The 20,837-nt window shown below is 44.2% G+C and overlaps 1 protein-coding gene across 4 annotated transcripts in view; it reads right to left on the reverse strand.

The window, feature by feature from the left end:
* The window catches only part of LYST (lysosomal trafficking regulator), a 146,699-nt gene that overhangs the window by 103,612 nt on the left and 22,250 nt on the right, over positions 1-20,837 (reverse strand). For all 4 annotated transcript variants that reach the window (XM_032948367.2, XM_032948366.2, XM_032948369.2 and 1 more), the window contains one exon: positions 10,028-10,119. In XM_032948367.2, coding sequence (XP_032804258.2) covers positions 10,028-10,119 — 92 coding nt within the window. The remainder of the gene's footprint in view (positions 1-10,027; positions 10,120-20,837) is intronic.

The raw sequence follows: 20,837 nt of genomic DNA on the forward strand, positions 1-20,837 counted from the left end.
GCAGGAAATAATTGATCTTTAATGAGTAATACGTGCACAACACCGTACGTGCATTACAATGAAAATGTGGAATTAGAATACCGTCAAGGATGGCGACCCATTCCTCAGGAGCCACAAAAGTCATTGTGTGGCAACAAAGTATAATTAATTCATTTGTTTGACACCCAGTAAAGGATGACATGAATGAAAAAGACATGCACAATAATGAAATGCTACAACAGTAGCAGCTGCAGCTACTGAAAGCGATTTCATAAATATTACATCCTACTTCGAGGCTTAGTGGAATAGGGGAGAGTGTGAAGGGTGTGGCTGTGTGCAGCCAAGATGTTGATGGTTCACACCACCGAAGCCACAGCTTATTGGTTGGATCCCTACCCCTGCTTGTGCTGTGGATACAACATTTAAACAACCCGATTCATCTTGCATGACAATGTGTACATAATTAGGATACGATACTAATATTTCGTTCCATTAAAACTATATCACAGAAATAAAAGGAATGCCAATCCACAGATTTTTTAACACCTCTCCATATACGGTTAGTAATGGGATTAGTTTGACCATACTTCACCAAATTGGTTAATAGACGTTGGCAAAGGAGGGACCGATGACTGGTTAAGGTATACCCTCGCCACTTGCGTCAACCGCGGTTTGGGATTCGAACTCGGGCTCCGGGTGGTTCATCAAGCAGCGGCTAACCACTTTGGCACCGCTCGCCGTGGACATTCAGCACACCGTGCATTACACGTCAAGAGTGCGTCAGTGCTCGGCTTTGAAATCCTCTCCTGCGTTGTGCACGCTCGCGCACAACATCGCGCGTCGCTACGTCTGGAAAAATATACTCGCTGGCTTCCCTTTCAGCCAACCCAAAACCCCATAATCCATCTTCATTTTCCATTCCAAATTTATCTGCACTTTATCAAATTCCACCACAGAGATAGCTCCTAACGGCTGTAATCCACCAAATGAGCACATCAGCCCCCCTTTTCTCCCCACCACCACGAATAACCCCCCCCCCAAAAAAAAAACGCATCTTCATTCCGTGTAATGCATGCTGGGGGAACGATTCACTTTAGCTGCTGCAGCAGCAGCAGCAGCTATGATTAAATAAAGCAAGACGGACTAAAATGAGTTTTAGACTGCACATCACAAGTAAACCCGTAATACCGCACATGTCATGTGACCACAATTATTATGCCCGACAGTCTCGTTTTGTTTGGAAAAATCAGACATGATTGTACCGCACAGTGCTGGGTTTAATCCCTTCGGAGGCAACACAAAGGTTCTGTGCTCATCCTTCATCTGCCCTCTTCAAGCTTCGCATCAGTAATTACACTGAACAACACAAATCATCTCAAGGAATTGAAAGGCTGCGGCCAATGAGGATTGGGAATGGAGGGAAGGGGGGGGTTATATGCTTCGTGGACGGGCAGAGGAGCGGGTGGAGTTGGGCATCTTTATCCTTCTGCTGCACCTCATGAGTGTACCCCCTCCGAGTTGGCAACTCGTCTGGTTACGCACTGCGAAATAAATTTACTCCCGGAAGACCGCGTAGCTGATGGGACGTTTGCCAAAAAAAATAGCACCGAATTTTTTTTTTCTCCGAAGGTACAGATAATGGAAGAAGGCGTTTCGTCTGATTGTTTATTGTCTTATTTATATTCTGCTGCACAATGACGTTCGGTGATTAAGTTGCGCTCCGCGCGAGAGAGAGAGAGCTTCAAAGTGTTCTGACCGACAGGGAGAAGACCTCTCATAGTACATTGCCTCTGTGGGGGATAATGGCTCAGTTTAACACGTAGGCTCATTGCATTGTTTGCATTTTATATTAGTTCTCACTGATAGACTCGTTCCAACAACAATGGAAAGCGCATATACTGTATTCGTAGTTTTAGTTTTAAACCAATCATTTGCGCGAACTCATACATTTCGCTGTAAAGCTACAGGGGGAAGCAAAAGAACGTCACAATTGGATACACTCCGTGGAGCGTGCACGATGAACACATCAATCCGAGTTCAATATCCGGCCACGGCTCACATCAGTGGCGTGTGATATTTGAAATGGTCCTGACCGCCTCTCCCCACCGACAGGCGTGGTTTAGAGGCACGGTCAAACAACCCGCATGCCCGTGACACGGCGGGCGTGCGGGAGGCATCTAGCAGTGGATTTGACGTCGAAGCTGCGAATTATACACGCCGCGAGACTGGTGTCCCGACAACAGGAGGGGGCGGCGGTCCACACCAAACGCGGGAGTCATGCCGAATATAAACCAGTCGTAAGCATGTAATGTATATCCCCCCCGTAAGGCAGGGGAAGCCTACAACGCCTGATTGATACAAGCAAGTCTCTGTTGCAGATGCGTGATTAATGGGAGCCGTCCGCTGCTCCAAAACCACCGGCGGTGTGATTTGCGTGTCGCTCACCGGAGCGCACTGATGCCTGAAGTCTACGGTACGCGTCACGCAACATGGGGTGAATCTATTAGCAAACTCGACTTAAGATTAACTTTAAATATTGAAAACACAATGGTCAGCTGTGTGTCTGCCACAGAGAGAGAGAAAAAAGGCTAGTTTTAAAAATAACGTGTTATAGTTACGGAGGTGTTCCAGTTTACAAGCATTTACATTAAAATAGTCCACACGTGATCATTTGTGGTTCATCCTCGCAACATTCTGACAAGGCCTGAAATATCGGGGCAATAAACATGATAAAGTACATTTATTTGTTTAACACGTAGGCTTTCGCGACCAATATTATTCATAATAAAGGTTTTTGGGTTATTTATTAAATGACGCGATCTAACCGAAAAACCTTTATTATGAATACATTTATTTTGCTTTCCTTCGTGGGAGATAAATATATAGACTCCTGCCCTCCACTCCAAACGAAACCTCTTTACATCAACTTCCCCCAAGGCCTCTTCTCCATAATAAAGTATCACACAACACTTGGGATTAGGAAATGGGCTCGTGACACCAGATAGCGGGGTTCCCTCTCACAAAAGACTCCTTTGTAGGGATAAAAAAAGATAAGGCACTACACGGAGATAAGATAACCGGGTGATGCTTACAGTGTAGCACATTTGAAAGTGAACGTGTAACGAGCCAATAACACGGGAAGGAATAACAGAAAAAATGAACCCCTTCAGAATACTGCAGTATCTGCTGCATATATCTAGATATATATACTGGAGCCACAGAGATTAGGATAATGAAAGCGCGACACGCTTACTCGACAAAGTCATGAATTATCCGCAGCCGAGCTTACACTGATTTCACCTGCCGTACGTGCCGCCTCACTCTATTTAATCATTTCTCCCCGACCCCACTGTTTCTGCTGACCCCGCGCAACCAGAGGAGCGCGGACAACGGAACGTGCGCTCATATTGCTAATGCGCCGAGGGTTTTTTTGTGTGTGTGCGTGTGTGTGCGTGTGCATGCCTCTCACAGCGCTCGAGTGTTCCCCCCCCCCACCGCCCCCGTCTGTAACCCAGACGGCAGACTGCTGCTGGTTAAGGTGCACACCTGGGCCAATGTTGGGCCACATTGAAAACATGAAGAAATAACTAAAATCAGCTCTGGATTATTAGACACGCTTTCCTTATTATCTGGTACAATTAACAAAGTCAACACATTCATCAATAACATTGCCTTAAAATAAAGCGTACATAAAATAGGGTACGCTTTGGGCAATGGCCCTTCCTTATAGCACAAATTGGAATGGTCGTTGCTAGAAATAATAAAGTATTAAAGCTTTCGTGACTGCATAAAATTACTCATTGGTTTTTTTCCGTAAAGTCACGTATGTAGAAATACAATAAAATTATATTAAAACAAAAAACAATCACGACGTTTCGATCACAACGCAAGCGATCTTCATCAGGTGTCAAGAACAAATCACGGAGGTAAATACAACAAAAAGATGAGAGACGAGAATTCAACAAACCTCCTCTCTCATCTTTTTGTTGTATTTACCTCCGTGATTTGTTCTTGACACCTGATGAAGATCGCTTGCGTTGCTAGAAATGTCACCGATTATAGATTTGTTTCTTTTTAGACAATATTATGGACGGATGTTTTGAGTTTTGTGTTCGTTTGTTAATTGTGCTTGTTGCACCATTGTGATTTCCACTATAATCAATTACCTGGCAAGCATAGTTGTCTGTGACCAGATTTGTGTAACGTCACTGACACCGGGTGCAAGTTCGGAGCACCAGATTTGTGTAACGTCACTGACACTGGGTGCAAGTTCGGAGCACCAGATTTGTGTAACGTCACTGACACCGGGTGCAGGTTCGGAGCACCAGATTTGTGTAACGTCACTGACACTGGGTGCAAGTTCGGAGCACCAGATTTGTGTAACGTCACTGACACTGGGTGCAAGTTCGGAGCACCAGATTTGTGTAACGTCACTGACACCGGGTGCAAGTTCGGAGCACCAGATTTGTGTAACGTCACTGACACCGGGTGCAAGTTCGGAGCACCAGATTTGTGTAACGTCACTGACACCGGGTGCAAGTTCGGAGCACCAGATTTGTGTAACGTCACTGACACCGGGTGCAAGTTCGGAGCACCAGATTTGTGTAACGTCACTGACACTGGGTGCAAGTTCGGAGCACCAGATTTGTGTAACGTCACTGACACCGGGTGCAAGTTCGGAGCACCAGATTTGTGTAACGTCACTGACACCGGGTGCAAGTTCGGAGCACCAGATTTGTGTAACGTCACTGACACCGGGTGCAAGTTCGGAGCACCAGATTTGTGTAACGTCACTGACACCGGGTGCAAGTTCAGAGCACCAGATTTGTGTAACGTCACTGACACCGGGTGCAAGTTCGGAGCACCAGATTTGTGTAACGTCACTGACACCGGGTGCAAGTTCGGAGCACCAGATTTGTGTAACGTCACTGACACCGGGTGCAAGTTTGGGGGGGTGTGCGGCCGATTTTCCAGAAGGGTCTCATGATCCAGACAATGCCTCAGCACTATAAAAAACCGTGATTTAGTTCGTAAAAAAAAACATTGATCAGAAGTCAATATGGTTTTTACTCCACACCGAGCTAAATAGAAAATTAATTTGGCCGTCGAACAATTCGCGAAACCCGCGGAGGAAATGGGTGCGCGCGCAGGGCACAATGCGAATGGGTGCGCGCGCAGGGCACAATGCGAATGGCACGGCACGAGCAATTAACCGTTGCTCTTTGATGAAGCTCGTCGTTCTGCATCAAAGAGAAACACGCGGTGCATTTCTTTTCGTTTGCATATTCCGTATGTATACTGTTTAAGTCGACATCCCCCCCCCACCCTCATCTTGACACCTTGTGTTTGCTGCATATGTGGACAAATCCACAAACGCTTCACGGACCATGTCTCCCTCACCCACCCACCCTCCTTTTTCGGCAGAGTAATGTGTAGGAAGATAAAAAAATGAGGAACGTCAACAAAAAACCACACACAACGATGTCCACATCATACATGCCTCTTCCAGTTCGTGAAAAACAAGTCCATCAGGATATAAACCCCGGTGACAAGGTCCAATACTTTAAGTGCGTTTTTTTTTTAAATAAACCTCCAAGATCACTACGGCGTGGATATTTGTTTATGTCCTCCAATAATGGAATGACAAAGCGTTGCAAATGATTATTATCATCGTCATACAGCATTAGTGTATAGTTGAAACGATACAACGATTGTAATACTTTATTTGTGACGTGCTATTCATAGATAACACGAGCTTAGACAGGGTAAGTGAAGGATACGCTCGTGTCCCCGATGGCCTCTCACCACTCGATCCCCCAAAGCTGACCCGTGCCAAATACTCTCATTTCATAGTAACATTTCAAATCAACCTCCAACAGATCAATAAAATAATGTGCACTTCCAAAATAACATTGTGATCTCACATCAACAGTGGCACAATGAAACCCGCCTCATTCTTGGTTCTTTCGGTAAAGTCACGTAGAAGGGAAACAATAAAATAATTTTAAAAAAACGTCGTGAGAATTTTATTTCTTATATTTTTATTATTCTATTGTTTCCCTTCTACGTGACTCTACCGAAAGAACCAAGAATATGAATCCATGCAGTCACCAAAGCTTTAAATCAAAAAGAAACCCGCCTCGTCAAGCTAAAGGGGGCATTCACTTTATGACCTGCGGTTACATTGAGACCTCCTTTGCCAGAAACAAGATATAGGAATAGGTTTTACCCTTTTAACTGGCACAAAAACTGACACCTTTATTCAAGGCATCATGTTTGCAATAACCGCAACACAAGCAGTCAAAATGCAAACAAAAAAGACAACTCTGATAATAATATGCACTGTCCTTGAATTTGATTGGTCCACACCCAAGACAGCTTTTCTTAGAGCCTAGTCTCCATTGGTGTTGGACCAGAAGACGCCAAAAGGCGTACAACTCAAAAACAGCGCACTATCAGAGTATTGAGGGCTCGGGTGAGCATTTACATTATGAGACCTCCTTTGCCAGAAACAAGATATAGGAATAGGTTTTACCCTTTTAACTGGCACAAAAACTGACACCTTTATTCAAGGCATCATGTTTGCAATAACCGCCTTTTGGCGTCTTCTGGTCCAACACCAATGGAGACTAGGCTCTAAGAAAAGCTGTCTTGGGTGTGGACCAATTAAATTCAAGGACAGTGCATATTATTATCAGAGTTGTCTTTTTTGTTTGCATTTTGACTGCTTGTGTTGCGGTTATTGCAAACATGATGCCTTGAATAAAGGTGTCAGTTTTTGTGCCAGTTAAAAGGGTAAAACCTATTCCTATGACCTGCGGTTAATTTTAATTTTCATGAAATCGCTGCGATTGCTAGAACAACGCTGTGATAACGGACAGATACGTCTCTTAATGTCCACTGCTATATCGCCACTCTAAGCCACTTCTTCAGGTCTTTCTTTTCAATTCGTAATTTTTTCTCGTGCAGAAATTTTAACTGCACTATTATATGGTGCAGTTAATTTATATGGTGATGAAGCAGTCCTGACATACAAAGATCCAAAGATCCCCCATATAGCCTTAACAGACTGTAGGGGCAAGTGCTGTTAGCGAGCACCTATGAAGGCCGGAACGGTACACGAGGGGGTGGGTGGCCAGCACCACGCCCAACCGCCTTTGTTTCCCCAGTGGCGATGTTTACACACCGCACCAGGTACTCATTTCAGGCTGAGTCGACCTAGGGGAGCCCCAGGACCGTTTCAGATAATCGTCACTGGTGTTGGCCGTGAGCGAGAATCGAACCCGGGTCGCCAGGTTCGTAGCGCAGCGTAGCGCTAACCGCCACACCACCGCTCCTTTCTTTTCAATTTGTAATTTTTTTCTCGTGCAGAAATTTTAACTGCACTATTATATGGTGCAGTTAATTCATACGGTGATGAAGCAGTCCTGACATCCAAAACACACACTAACAGCCAATGTCATGGTGATGTTTACTTCGTAATGTATGCAATGATGGGTAATTACCCCGCATGAGCAGTCACTGCCATAAAATCGTGCCTTTGTTCACTCGACAGATGTTTTATTCTTCCCATGAGCTGCAAAAAACAGCATAGTTCTCAGAGGCAACACTTCTCAATTGGGGAAATAATGCAAAAAATAAAACGTTGCTAAAACAATTGACGATGAAAGAAACTCTGCGGAGCTTTAGAGTGTGGCCCACAATGTGAGCACCGGTAGAAAACCCGGTCGACTCGAAAAGTGAAAGCTCAAATTGTCACGTCTACGTTGTTATCTGTGATGTTAGACAAATGCATGGCAATCCAGCGCAAACGCCATCTCCGCATGTTCCATTTTCTCGGCTAAACTCCAGCGAATCACAAACGTTACTCCAATTGCCTCGGTTTGCAAATGTTCCCCCCACCTCCCCCCCCCCCCCCCTGAGCTAAACACTGCCAACAACATTGCAGCGAGCTATGCATGAAATTATTTTCGCACAAAGTGTTTTCCGTCTGCTCCCTCATTGCCCCCGACGCACTCGTTTTAATCTCCCAGACGACTCGAGCCCGGGGCACACGTGGTACAGCATACAGCAGTGTGGGTCTCTCATGACCGAATATGCGCGTGCGCGCACACGCACGAGGCAAAAATCATGCCGTCCAGTTCTTCCATCAAAGGATTCCTCAACTAAGTCTGGCAGTATAAAATTTAAAAGTTATAACCGTCCCCCCGCCCGCAACTGAAAACGTACGTAGGCGTGCACCGCGCTAGGGAGTGCTGCTCAAGAGGAAATTAATATCCAGCTTGTAAGGTGCACTGGCGTCAAGTCTCACTGGGGGGGGGGGGTTGGTCTGTCACCAAAACAGACACTGAAGCGAGCGGCACGGCCAATTTTCCTGGTCCAGAGCCCACGTATTTCTTTTTTTCATTTAAAAAAGGGTCTCTAGGCTGCAGCAAGCTCATAATTCAAGACAGCTTCGTGAATTCATTCGACAAGTATGAAATCTGCTGATGATACCCAGCAGGTAGAAACCGGCACGGCGTTTGCTTCCTTAAACAAAACGCTGCCGAGTAATATTAGTCGAGAAAGACTAATTTTTGATGGGCCAAACATATTTTTATCTGAACGTGCAGATACAGAATGGAATTCTGCTTATATATTCTACACACCACACGCATTGTGATCCTCGTTATTTATTGCTTCAATAAATGCACACAATCTCTTGCAGTTCTCCGAGCCATGCGGTATATGCCATGCACTTACAGCGTTGCAGAGCGTGAAAGCAGACAGCCACTTAATGAATGCAAGTTCGCGCGAGCAGAGAAATGCCTAATTAGGCAAGTAATATATTGGCGCATGCAGTAGCATTTACAGTAGATATTCCCTGTATTTAAAATGAACGCTCTCATTGGCAGCACTGATCAATATTGACGCGTCCAAATCCGGTCGCTGCATGAAAATCAAGTGGCATATGCGAAATAACGTGCAATTTTCATTTTCAGTGTGCCACATATAAAGAGGCATCTCAACTGTAATGGAACTGGGGCAAAGGAGAAAATTAATAAATAAAATGTGTTGTTATTCAATTAGTCGCATAATAGGCAAGCTCTGAGTATTTTACTTTCGATAATGTACAACCCGATGTTAATGCACTTCTGGCTGAAATTATCTGCACATCGTGGGGGTTGTTTGGCCCCACTTCACTATGCTGCTCAGTGCGCGTTGGTGACCGGTTGGTGACCGGTTGGTGACCAGTTGGTGACCAGTTAAGCCATCACAAGTCATCGATGCTAACCATGGCCAGGAGTGTAAATTCAGGATTCTGGGTTCACAGCGCAATGCGTGAACCATTACGCAACACCGCTTCACTTACTTTGAAAAAAAAAATGGCTGTAATTGGCATGCAACTTTCGACAAAACCAGCAAACGCCCTCACTTTTAATCAAACGGGCATTCACGTCTTTGCAAAAGTGTTACTGTCGACAACAAATATTTTGGTGAATCCTTTGGGTATTGTGCCATCGGCTGGAAGGAATGTCACGGCTTCCCACAAGCATTTCAGTGAGAGTAACAGGTTTCCGATCGTCCTACATCAATAATATAATTATTACTCTTATTACTACATCGTGAAGATATTAATTCGGTATTGTAAGTGAAAATGAGTGACAAGAGTGGCTGCAGTGATTTTATCTTAAGTCCAACGATCGAACACCACATGAACCATTGGAATGGACCACAATACCTTGCCGAGCTCCTCAAGGAGCGTAAACCATCAAGGGCGAACTCCGGTCATCCTTGCAGCGGCTTCTGGCTTGCCATCGAACAAAGATGGTCACCGTATCACGTGCTTTCAGATGCGCTTCAATGGCCATCTGGAACGCTCTTCCTTCTGCTATTAGGAAGCCACTGGAGCTGTGCACTTTTAATTCTAGATTGAAAACCAATTTCTTTACAACTGCTTTTTGTGTTTCATTTGTTTTCCTTCCCACACACCTCAAATTAGCACGATTGGCTACGTGCATTGCAAAACAAGTTCAACATACATACGCGGGATAACTCGAGATCTTACCAGATTTTTTCCAGCTCGAAAAGACAAAGGTTTCCTTTCCAGCGGTAATGGTGGAGCAGAGCCAGGAACTTGTCGAGTCGGGTCTCCCTCTCCTGCAGCACAAACAATGCCGCAGAGCATTAAGACGCGCAGATCGCCAACTCTTCCCGTGAAAGGATGAATTAAAGCGGCAATTAATCAATAACGCAATTTTTGCATTTGAAACGAAAAAAAGATTCAAGCAAGCCATTGCAAAGAGCGGTACAATATTAAGGTGCTGGTCATTTGTTTTTACTCTAAACTTTTGCTTCAATCTAAGAGAATGCCGGCACTCCGTACCTGTTATGTGATTCTCAAATGCACTTTGATATAGTTCAAACTGAATCGTTAAATAAAGATGTGTGTACCATACACACAAAATGTGCTCGCAAGCACATTCTGATGTCATAGATGGCCAAGAAAACATCCAAGTCTCAAAATTACAAACTGGTTCAGAAAGATCAAGCGAGAACGTGATATTTTAGTTGCTAGCGTATATTTTACCGCAGTAAAATCCCAAAGGATAACGTAGCTTCGGGCGCAAAATCAATAGTGCGAGCATCTTTAAGGGAAGGGCATCTGATAAATGTGCAGACAATGAACAGCAGCACTGAAGGTTAAACTGTAAATAGAAAGTCACTGGATGTGTTAAGTGTGATTTACCTATTGGTTTCAAATAGGGGTTTTCAAAGGAAGCAGCAAACCCTCCACCTGTGCCTAATAAACCATCTGAAATGGAAGTCTGCCTGAAAGAAGCCTTTTGTATTGTTTACATGTTTTCTCAATTCTGTTACAATCGCAGTACAGATATGAGACAAGGAAATAATCCATGCGGAACAACTCTTGCAGAGGCAGTACGACTCCCATGTGTTAGAGACCAACCAGTGGAAGCAGAAGTCACAGGACCGCAACTTAGATCGTGCAAGTCAACTCTTTGTATATTTTGATTTAAAGCTTTCGTGACTGCAGGGATTCATATTCTTGGTTCTTTCGGTAAAGAAGGGAAACAATAAAATAAAAATAATAATAAATATAAAACAATTGTTTTATATTTTTATTATTTTATTGTTTCACTTCTTTGTATCTTGCTGTACACACGTTCATTTGACGACATTTAACACGTATATGTTCCTTGGTCAGAAATTTTTTGCTACATCATGTGAAAAAAACATTTGAATGTCAATTTTTTTTAGTGCGGACCATGGTAACATGAGAATCATGAATTCACAAAAAGAATAATAAGTCTAATTTATAACAAACCTCTGACGGCAAGTCGCGGACACAAGTAAGAAGCGCGGAGAAACCAATGAATTACATTTGGGAACTGTATCGCACCACAGGCGGCTTCCTGGACTGAAGCCTTCACAGCTGTGCTGGCCTCACTGCTCTGACCTCTGAGCCAGCCAGATACTTCCCCTAAGTGCAGACTTTAGAAATCGGTAAAACACGTAGGCTTTCACGACCCATATTATCCATAACAAAGGTTTCTTTTTTTGGGTTAGGTCACGTAAATATGGAAAAAAAAAATCACGAGTCGCAGAAAGACCGATAGAGGCCAGAGTCTCAAAAAGCACAAAATGTACAACATGCTGAATCGTGCGTATTAAGTATAACTTATAATACTATAATGCGAGCATCATATAAATGCAGTGGTTATCAATGTAATATGTGTGCATATGTAATGTTTATGTGCTGAAATATTGTTCTCAGGCTGCCTATAATTCAGGAATTTCAAAGGCTGCACCTTATTTGAGATCGAAGTTCGGCTCAAAAAATGCGAAGCAGTCTTATGCAACACTTTCCATTCATTCCCGTGACACCGCAAATTGACTTTATTGTGTTATTAATGTAATAATAAAAAGTACATTAAAAAGCTTGCAGCCTCGTGAAGTCGCACAAAAAATCCATTCCCGGTACGAGACACCATTCCCCCCGATGCCTCCGACAGCTGTCCAAGCAACGTTACATAATAGCAGGATTTTATTACTTTACATTGCTTTTTGCAGATGTGGGAGCGTTAAAAATGAGTGCAACAATTCATTGTTGCAATACTTCCTTCTGCTGCCCACCACATAGCCCCGTAGCAGCCTGCAATGCCCTGTGTTACGCGTGGACATCGCCCATCCAAGCACTGTGCAGGCTCAACTTTGCCTCGGTCTTCTGAGATCTGTTGAGATCGGGTGCATTTCGGGCGATTTGGTGATCGGAAAAACTGGGCAGCAGGGTGGCGGGCAGTGGTTAACACGCTCATGCCTCAGAGCAAGAAGGGACTGGGTTTGATTCCCTACTTGGTTGCCTTACTGTGTGGAGTTTGTAATAGTCTCCCCCCTGTTCTGCGTGCGTTTCCTCTCGGTTTTACAGTGTCCTCCCCCAAAGCTACAATCAAACGTAAAATGTAACCGGTGTTGGCTAAAGCATCCCATTGTAAAAAATGATCTGCACGGTTGGCTATGTATGGTACGAAAGAAGTTCAACCTACATACATACAATTGGGAGTACATATTACAACATCACCTCCTTCTGTGAAAACTTGGCAGGACCCTCAAATAATCAGGGGTACAGATGTAAAAATAAGTTGGCAATTCAAGCACACACACAAGACTTAAAAACAAGTGTGCTGAAAATCTTCCCTCATTTATCGTGACCTGTCCAGGTATTTAAATAAAAATGACTGCAATGGCAAACAACGTTTAATTAGAAACTAATGTTAACATCTGTTGACGACAGATTCCAAAGAGCAGAAATGCCGTGCGAAGTATGCAGCACGTGACATCAGAAGTGAGGCTTTTCCTTTTTTGGCGAACCATCGAACAAAGACGGTCACTTGCATCACGCGCTTTCAGATGCAATTACCATCGAGATGCATTAAAAATCCTCGTGGAGCCAAACATTTATGCCGCTTGTGTTGTGGCCGAAACGTCGTGATTTTTGTTGTTTTATTGTTTACCTACGTGACTTTACCGAATAGAACCAAAGAGTATGGATCCTTGCAGTCACGAAAGCTTCAAATCTAGAAAAGGGGAGTAAAAGCCAGTTGCTTGGATAATGTCATACTCTTCCTTCCGATATTAGGAAACAAACTGGAGCTATGCACTTTGAAATCACCTCAATTAAAAACTTATATTTTTTAGAACTACTTTTTGTGTTTAGTTTGCTGTCCTTCCCCCGCACCTCCGATTAGCACGGTTGGCTACGCACAGTGCAAAAGAAGTTTAACGTACATCCGTACAACCACCACTTGTAACAGTGGCTCCCATGCAGAAGCCAAGGCTACCCTTCTCTAGATTTACGTTGCGGGTTTTAGCGTTCGTGGGGTACAGTGGTGCGCAAATGAGGCACGGAGGAAAGCCAAACCTGAAGGGCTCTCTGTCCAAGAGGAGATTAATTTCCCGTGCGCACCAACACAAAAAAATGAGCCCACCAACAAAAGCGGCTCACGGACCTGGATTTAAACACTGGCATTGAGCCGGGCCTGCAACCGACCATCTGTGTCTGTGCTTATCTCGGCCCACTCAAATCCACCCACACCACCTCGGCTGTGCCAACTTCCACTGGGCACAACACTTTCACAACGAACGTGGCAGTCAAGTTTACCCCTTTTTTGCGTGCATGTGCACGCGTGCCATGCATGTGTGTGTGTGCCTGCACCGGGTGCGTGTGCCAATTAAGTGATTCGGCAATTACATTAGAATCGCTACGATGAAGGTCACAAAAGTGTTGGTTTCTCTGGTAACACCAATGGGTGGTCTGCGACGATCCTCCAAGTGTTCCGTGGGGCTGTGATGCACACGCAGGTCGATCCGGAAATAAGGACAACGTTTACACCTCTTGTCTCGGACATTAAATAATATTTTACTTATATTTCATTTAAAAATGAAGTTAGTCAAACTAAATTTCGATTTAAAACTTTCGTGACTGTAAGGGTTCATCTTCTTTGGTTCTTTCGGTAAAGTCACGTAGAATGAGAATAAAATAATAAATTGATAAAATAAAATAACACAATAATATTCTCACGACGTTTCGGCCACAACACAAGCCGCCTTCATCAGGTGAAGGGACGAGACTGTCTGGAGGACAGCGCTGTCCTCCAGACAGTCTCGTCCCTTCACCTGATGAAGGCCGCTTGTGTTGTGGCCGAAACGTCGTGAGAATATTATTGTGTTATTTTACTTTATCAATTTATTAGTCAAACTACCCTGATTAAACTACCCTAGCCCTAAGATCTAAATATCCCCCCCCCCCTTAAAAAAGTAGCTTATAGACCTTGCCTTCCCACACTGCTTCAGAATACAACCACGCAACGTCAGTGGAAACTCGCATAACGATTGATTTTTTTTTTACAGTCTGTTCAATTCGTGACAATTAATTGAATCACGGAAGGAGTGACTCATAACCATCTCTGTACAGCAGATATCAATCGTACAGAGTACAGCACACACTTATTATATATACACGTTGCAACATTATTTATTTATCCCCAACCCACACTGACGAGCGAGGTGGAGCATTTGTCAAAATAAGCCTCACAATTCGCACCAGCGTGGGGGAGGCCCTGGGGGCATCATCCAAGCAGTGGTGCTCACAGAAGGCCTTGACGTAATTATTTGAGAAAATGTACGAAGAAGACGGGGAGTCGCCTGAGTAAATTCAAACGGCGTTCAGGTGGGCACCCCGACAGCTTCTTTCTCTCAAGTAGCCATAATTGTTTTGGAGTTGTTGCCAAATAAACCCTGCGGTCAATTGGAAGCTGGGGAAGGGGGGCCCTCTCGAGCGTCATTCCAAGGCCTCCACTTATCCTGCGTGACCAACAGGAAGAGAGCACCCACCCACCCCTCGTGGCACCCACCCAGCCCTCGTGGCCTCCGAGCCGTCCCGCTCATCTCGTGAAACAACCACCCCTTTTGACAGAAGAGAGAAATTACAACAATGAATAAATAAATAAATTGCCCCTCAAGTGTCCTGTGGGGGCCAGTTGGCAAGAGGCCGGCCGGAACTGGGCAGCACTTCTCCAAATGTTAATGAAACACTCGTAAGCAACCCGCCAAGGGGGCGGCATAAATATTTAAACTCACCGCGCACTCCCTGGCTTCCAAACTTTTGTGCAGAGTTAATTATCTCGTTTCTAAATTTTGATCATTCACATTTTGCGCAATATGTGGTCACAATAAAGAGTGTGGACCTTTTTTTAATTTAATTTTACAGAAAGCGTTTAAACATTTTAACATTTGTTAAAATTGCTGCAGCTGTATGCCCAACGTGCCAAAGCACATACCATTTGAAACGTTGCGTTTATAGTGAGCCCAACAATTAACCTCTCAAAGTCCTACCAACTCAAGACTCAACGCGATTATCTAATGCTTGTTGCATCAATCTTGCTTCACTTAACGGTTACAATTCACAATTGTTGGGCAGTGACAATGCTTGCCTGTGCAAACTCCACATCGGGAAAACCTGCAAGACAGTTCTGTTTGGTAAATATATTGTAGTGGATACAATCATAAATAATCCATTACCAGACTAAAGTATAGGTACAGGTTCACATGATCCTAAGCTGCAGTGAGCATACAATAAAACATGGTTCCATTTGAAACTGAGCAGAACAGCCCTTTTGCACTATTCGCAGTTTAGCAAATGACACAATTTCAAACTTGCGGACCGTTACTTAATACTTACACACCTGCTTGACGCGATTACTTTGTGTACAATGTTGTACGTTTGCATGAATAAAAAACACGCACACTTCTAAAAATGAAATATGAAACACGAAGCAGCAGTGTCAGCCAGAAACATTTCACCAATGAAAGGTACACCTGTTACGCAACACGCTGCATTCATACGGATGCCGTCCGAGTGTCATGGTCAGCACACTGGACTGGCGATTTCCCTGGCGTGGCAACTGAAACCAAATGGGCGAGTTTATTCAATTCCCCCTCACGCTGTCCACACAGCAGTATAAATTGGTGCCCCACAGTCAAACAGCCGGTCACGTGCCATGGGGTCAAGTGTGGGTGCTTCTTCCAAGATATCTGACCAGCATGGAAGAGTATGTATGCCAAATCTCCTCTGGAGGGGCCCCAGAGAGTACCCTCTAGGGTAGGCCTTTCTGCCTGTGGCAGCTTGAGCAACAAATTGCAGGGCTGCACCTTTACCACTGACAATGAATGTGTTTTTAAAACACCCCAATGATCTGCATCAAGAGTGTTCCATCACAGGAGTCATCACAGGGAAACTGCCCAGTCCCAGACCTGTTTTGGAGATCAGCTGAACAGTACTGCTGTCGCAATTGACTGGAAAGACCATTGGATCGCTAAATAATTTGTTGTATTTCGATTATACATAATCTGTTTTCTTTTATATTGATAATTTATTTTACTCGCACAGATTGAAGTCAAAATCTTATAACAATAAATGGAGTGAAATTCTTACTTAAAATTTTCGTGACTGCAGGAATGCATATTCTTTGGTTCTTTCGGTAAAGTCACGTAGAATTAAAAATAACCACGACGTTTCGATCGCAACACAAGCAGGCGTCATCAGGAAAAGGGGGTTAGCCTCTAAAGGCAAACTGTTTATAAAGGTTTGAAATGGGCGTAGCCCAAGTGTCAGCAGCATGGGTGAGGCAGCTGATGTTGATGTAAGTGATGGGCGATGGCCGGCGTTGGTGGTGGGTTTCCACCAATTAAAGGGCTGCCAAGTAATCATTGCACCTCGCTTTACACACTCACACTGTTGACGGTGGAGGTTGCTGCTAGTGATGATGGTAGTAGTGGGTAATGATGGTACAGGTAGTGGGCTTCCACCATTTAAAGGCTGCCAGGTTTAAAATGGAAATATTACAGCCAGTTATGACTTTTTTATATTTTTTATTTTTTTATTCTACGTGACTTTACCAAAAAAACAAAGAAAATAAATGGAGTGGCTGCACGTTGTAAACATATAATTTTATAACCATAAATAATGTAAAACGAGCATATATGACCGTTAAAATTAAACTGGAAATAAAAACTAAAAAGATGAACAGAAGACGCCGATACCGCAAACGACTCTCTCATCTTAGCTTGTAACTGTTTTTTTTATAACTATCAACATTTAATGGGGGTAGCACCCTCATGATTAAACAATTTGTCACTCTTCATCTTCACGAAGCAATTACACAACCTAATTACTCCTCATGTATTTTCATGGTTCTATTTGTCCCATCTTTGAGCTTCCTTCTATTTTTGTAACTTGCTGACCCCGTGCCCATACTGGAGATCCGTGAGAAAGAGCTTCATAGCTCATCCGATTCCTCCTCCAATCTGATTCACGCACGTTTACTACCATTACAGATCTGCGTCGATCATAAAAGATTCCATCGATTTGCGCATGCTCCACTCCTTCATGCATAATAAGATTAACCTATTCTTGGTTCTTTCGGTAAAGTCACATAGAAGGGAAAAACAATAAAATAATAAAAATATGAAACATTAAAATTCTCACTACGTTTCTACTGCAACACAAGCAATCATCATCAGGTGTGAAAACCACAGTATTTTTTTCCTGCTGTGATTTTCACACCTGATGATGATTACTTGTGTTGCAAAGAAAAAATTGCTGTGGTTTTCACACCTGATGATGATTGTTTGTGTTGCAGTTGAAACGTCGTGAGAATTTTAATGTTTTATATTTTTATTATTTTATTGTTTCCCTTCTACGTGACTTTACCGAAAGAACCAAGAATATGAATCCCTGCAGTCACAAAAGCTTTAAATCAAAGATTAACCTGTTCTAGTTAAGGAATCTAACCCTGCATTAGTATAATTAAAATATTATCTAAAACGTGGCAAATTGAATCGACTCACCAAATCTGATTGACACAGACTACATGATGGTATGTAAAATAAAATAAAAACTCCTCCAACATCACTCAGAGTTCAGTATATATTCGGTGCATTTTATAAATAGCAAAAAAACACTTTCTACAAAAATAAATAAAATGTAAAGCACTTCATACTTTCCTTCATTCCACAATATTGTCAATATAAATAAACTAATTTACAATCTTCTTATTCAACTTACAGTGCCACTCTTGGGAGCGATAATGAGCAAAGCTTTTTTTCCCCATTAAGTATTTAATATTTTTTACGTTGTCGACCCTTGAGGCTGGGGACTGTGAGCTGTAATCTCGAACCCGCTCTTGACAGGACACCAACACCCCTCCAGCAGTTGTCAGCACAAACATTTACAGGGACACCCTTCGGTAAGAGCTGCCTTCTCCTGTAACCGAAAACCGATGTGCACTCCGGCTTTAAAACGGCAAAATGTGACCCACAGTTTTTTTACTCGTTTGGTTCACGATCAAACAAAATGTTGCCAAGCGTTACGCATTGTTCATTTATTGGGATGCTACTGCCTTCGCAGTGGTGCACAACCACAAATAATAAAAAAGTCAACACTTTCATCATCAGTAACATCGCTACGGCATTAGCCAATTTCCTGAAGGAAGTGTTTACCAGTTGAGAATGTACGGTGTTAGAGAGGAACGCACACACACGCTTGCAAGAAGACTTTAGTAAAATAATAACTTCTCGCGTGCAAACAGCAGTAGTATTATACTACAGTAGTCAGACAACCTATACCAAGAGACCATCAGGATGAAGAAATACTTTCGCACTCCCGATTAGCATGGTTGGCTACGTATGGCACGTTAGAAGTTCAACATGCGTACATACATAGCACATTTAATATGTGCTACAAAGAAAGGCCAGTACTCAAAACGTCACCTTTTATATATTTTACTTTTAAGGCCACAGTATTATCGTCGGGTGAGTTGGGTTTTTTCTTTTTCACACATTGCCCAATTGGCTCTCAATTTACCTGCCAATAATTTATTTGCGACCACAAGCAAGCATACACCAAAGTCACAACCCACAACATTACAGCCGCGGGAACTGTTAAACTACATATTTCATATTAACACGTGCATAATTTGGTTGATCATTTAACTCGGTTTTTTTTAAATTGCTCAACGTTCGTCACTCGGCCCTTGTCATTGCTCACGTGGCCCCCAGTCATCCCACTTTGCGTGTTGTTTCGGCGCAAAGCAGCGTTATGGAAAATTTGGCGGTGGTCCGGGGGGAGAGGGGGGCCTGGGGGGCGGGGGGGGGGTGCTGTCGGGCCATGTGGACTAGCCATAGACACACGGCCGATGCCTCGCCCGCAGAACTTCCATGATTCCACCCCGAATCGGGCGTGGAGTTCGCCCAAGATGCGAGGGCAAATAAAAAAAACTGTTGATGAAGCACCACTGTATTCGGCTATAGCCAAGGCTACAGACACACATAGCTGGCCCGTGCATATGCTAGGAAACACGCGGAGCCGCTGCATGTATACCCCAGGCGATCGAGGTCCCATGGGCCCTCGCATCTTGAGCGAACTCCACGCCCGATTAGGGGTGGAATCAGGGAAGTTCTGCGGGCGAGGCATCGGCCGTGTGTCTATGGCTAGTCCACATGGTCCGACAGCACTCCCCCCCCCCAGGCCCCCCACGCCCCCCAGGTGTCCAGCAGCAGAGCCTCTCCCCCCGGACCACCGCCAAATTTTCCATAATGCTGCTTTGTGCCGAAACAACACGCAAAGTGGGATGACTGGGGGCCACGTGAGCAATGACAAGGGCCGAGTGACGAACGTTGAGCAAGTGTCTGCTTTGGGGCTGGATTTTAAGTCTGCAGCACTTGTCAGGCACACAACGGAGGCGCGCACACACACACGCACCGACCAACAGGCCCGCTTAATCTGCAGTAAACGTGTTTCCCTAGAAATGCACAACCCTACAGACAGTGTGACTGAACAACCTGCAACTGACTCGCACGTGGCCAGAGTTGAAACGCACCGCTGCATTATTTATTCGTTTTCCTGGCTCTTGCCCAGTGCAGGGTCTGGCGGTGTGTATTACTCATTGGCGTAGCTATCAAGTGTGCAGGCGGTGCAACTGCCCGAGAGCCCAGGGGTCGGAGGGGTCCAGGCGCCGGCCAAAGCAGAAGGGGTTATGTTGGACAGGTGGTCCCATTCCATTCCGTGCACCAGGGCGGCCCATGCCCAAAGCCACACTACGCTACCGGTGTTACTCCTCAACAACACAAAGCAACTCATATGTAATAGCCCATCCCTTGCTGCGCTGCTCACATCAGTCTCCCCCCCCCCCCCGCCCTGTCGCCACGGAGGTGAGCGTGGTGCCCGGAAAAGACAAAGTGACAGCGAGAACGTGTGCTACTCCTGTAAGCGACTCTCAAATTGGGTACACCACTATGCCATCTCAATTATATTTATCATCATAATCACACTATTGTGGTACATGTAAGTGACGGAGCTTACTCGTGCAGCATATCTTATTTGATGGAGGACTCAAGGCAACGGTTTTAGACTCGGAAACCCTCTTGTGTGTGCCTTGCCTATCTGATGCTTGTGCACTAAGCTGTCCTGCCACCACATGGCATTGAAAGGCATCATCCATATGCGGATAAATGTCTCGCCGGAAGTTTGACTCGGACACAGCTGTCCCCATGATCTTGCGCCTGAAAGTAAGACAAATGAATTCTAGAACCATCACATCCTATAGGACTTAAATGGAAGACAGATGATGGACTATCATGACTAATGAATACAGCACGACGTTCTGAGTATGCACGCGAAACAGTCGAGAACCACCCCAGCTATCCCAATGTGTCTATGATAGTTGAGTTCACCACAGCCATTGTAGTTTTGAAGTAAACATGTCACTTATAAACTGTCATTCTCTCCCATGCTTGAAAAC

Source organism: Petromyzon marinus, chromosome 6 (genome assembly GCF_048934315.1).
Source record: "Petromyzon marinus isolate PM22_M1 ecotype Great Lakes invasive population chromosome 6, UKy_Petmar_22M1.pri1.0, whole genome shotgun sequence".
NCBI classification, from domain to species: Eukaryota; Metazoa; Chordata; class Hyperoartia; order Petromyzontiformes; family Petromyzontidae; genus Petromyzon; species Petromyzon marinus.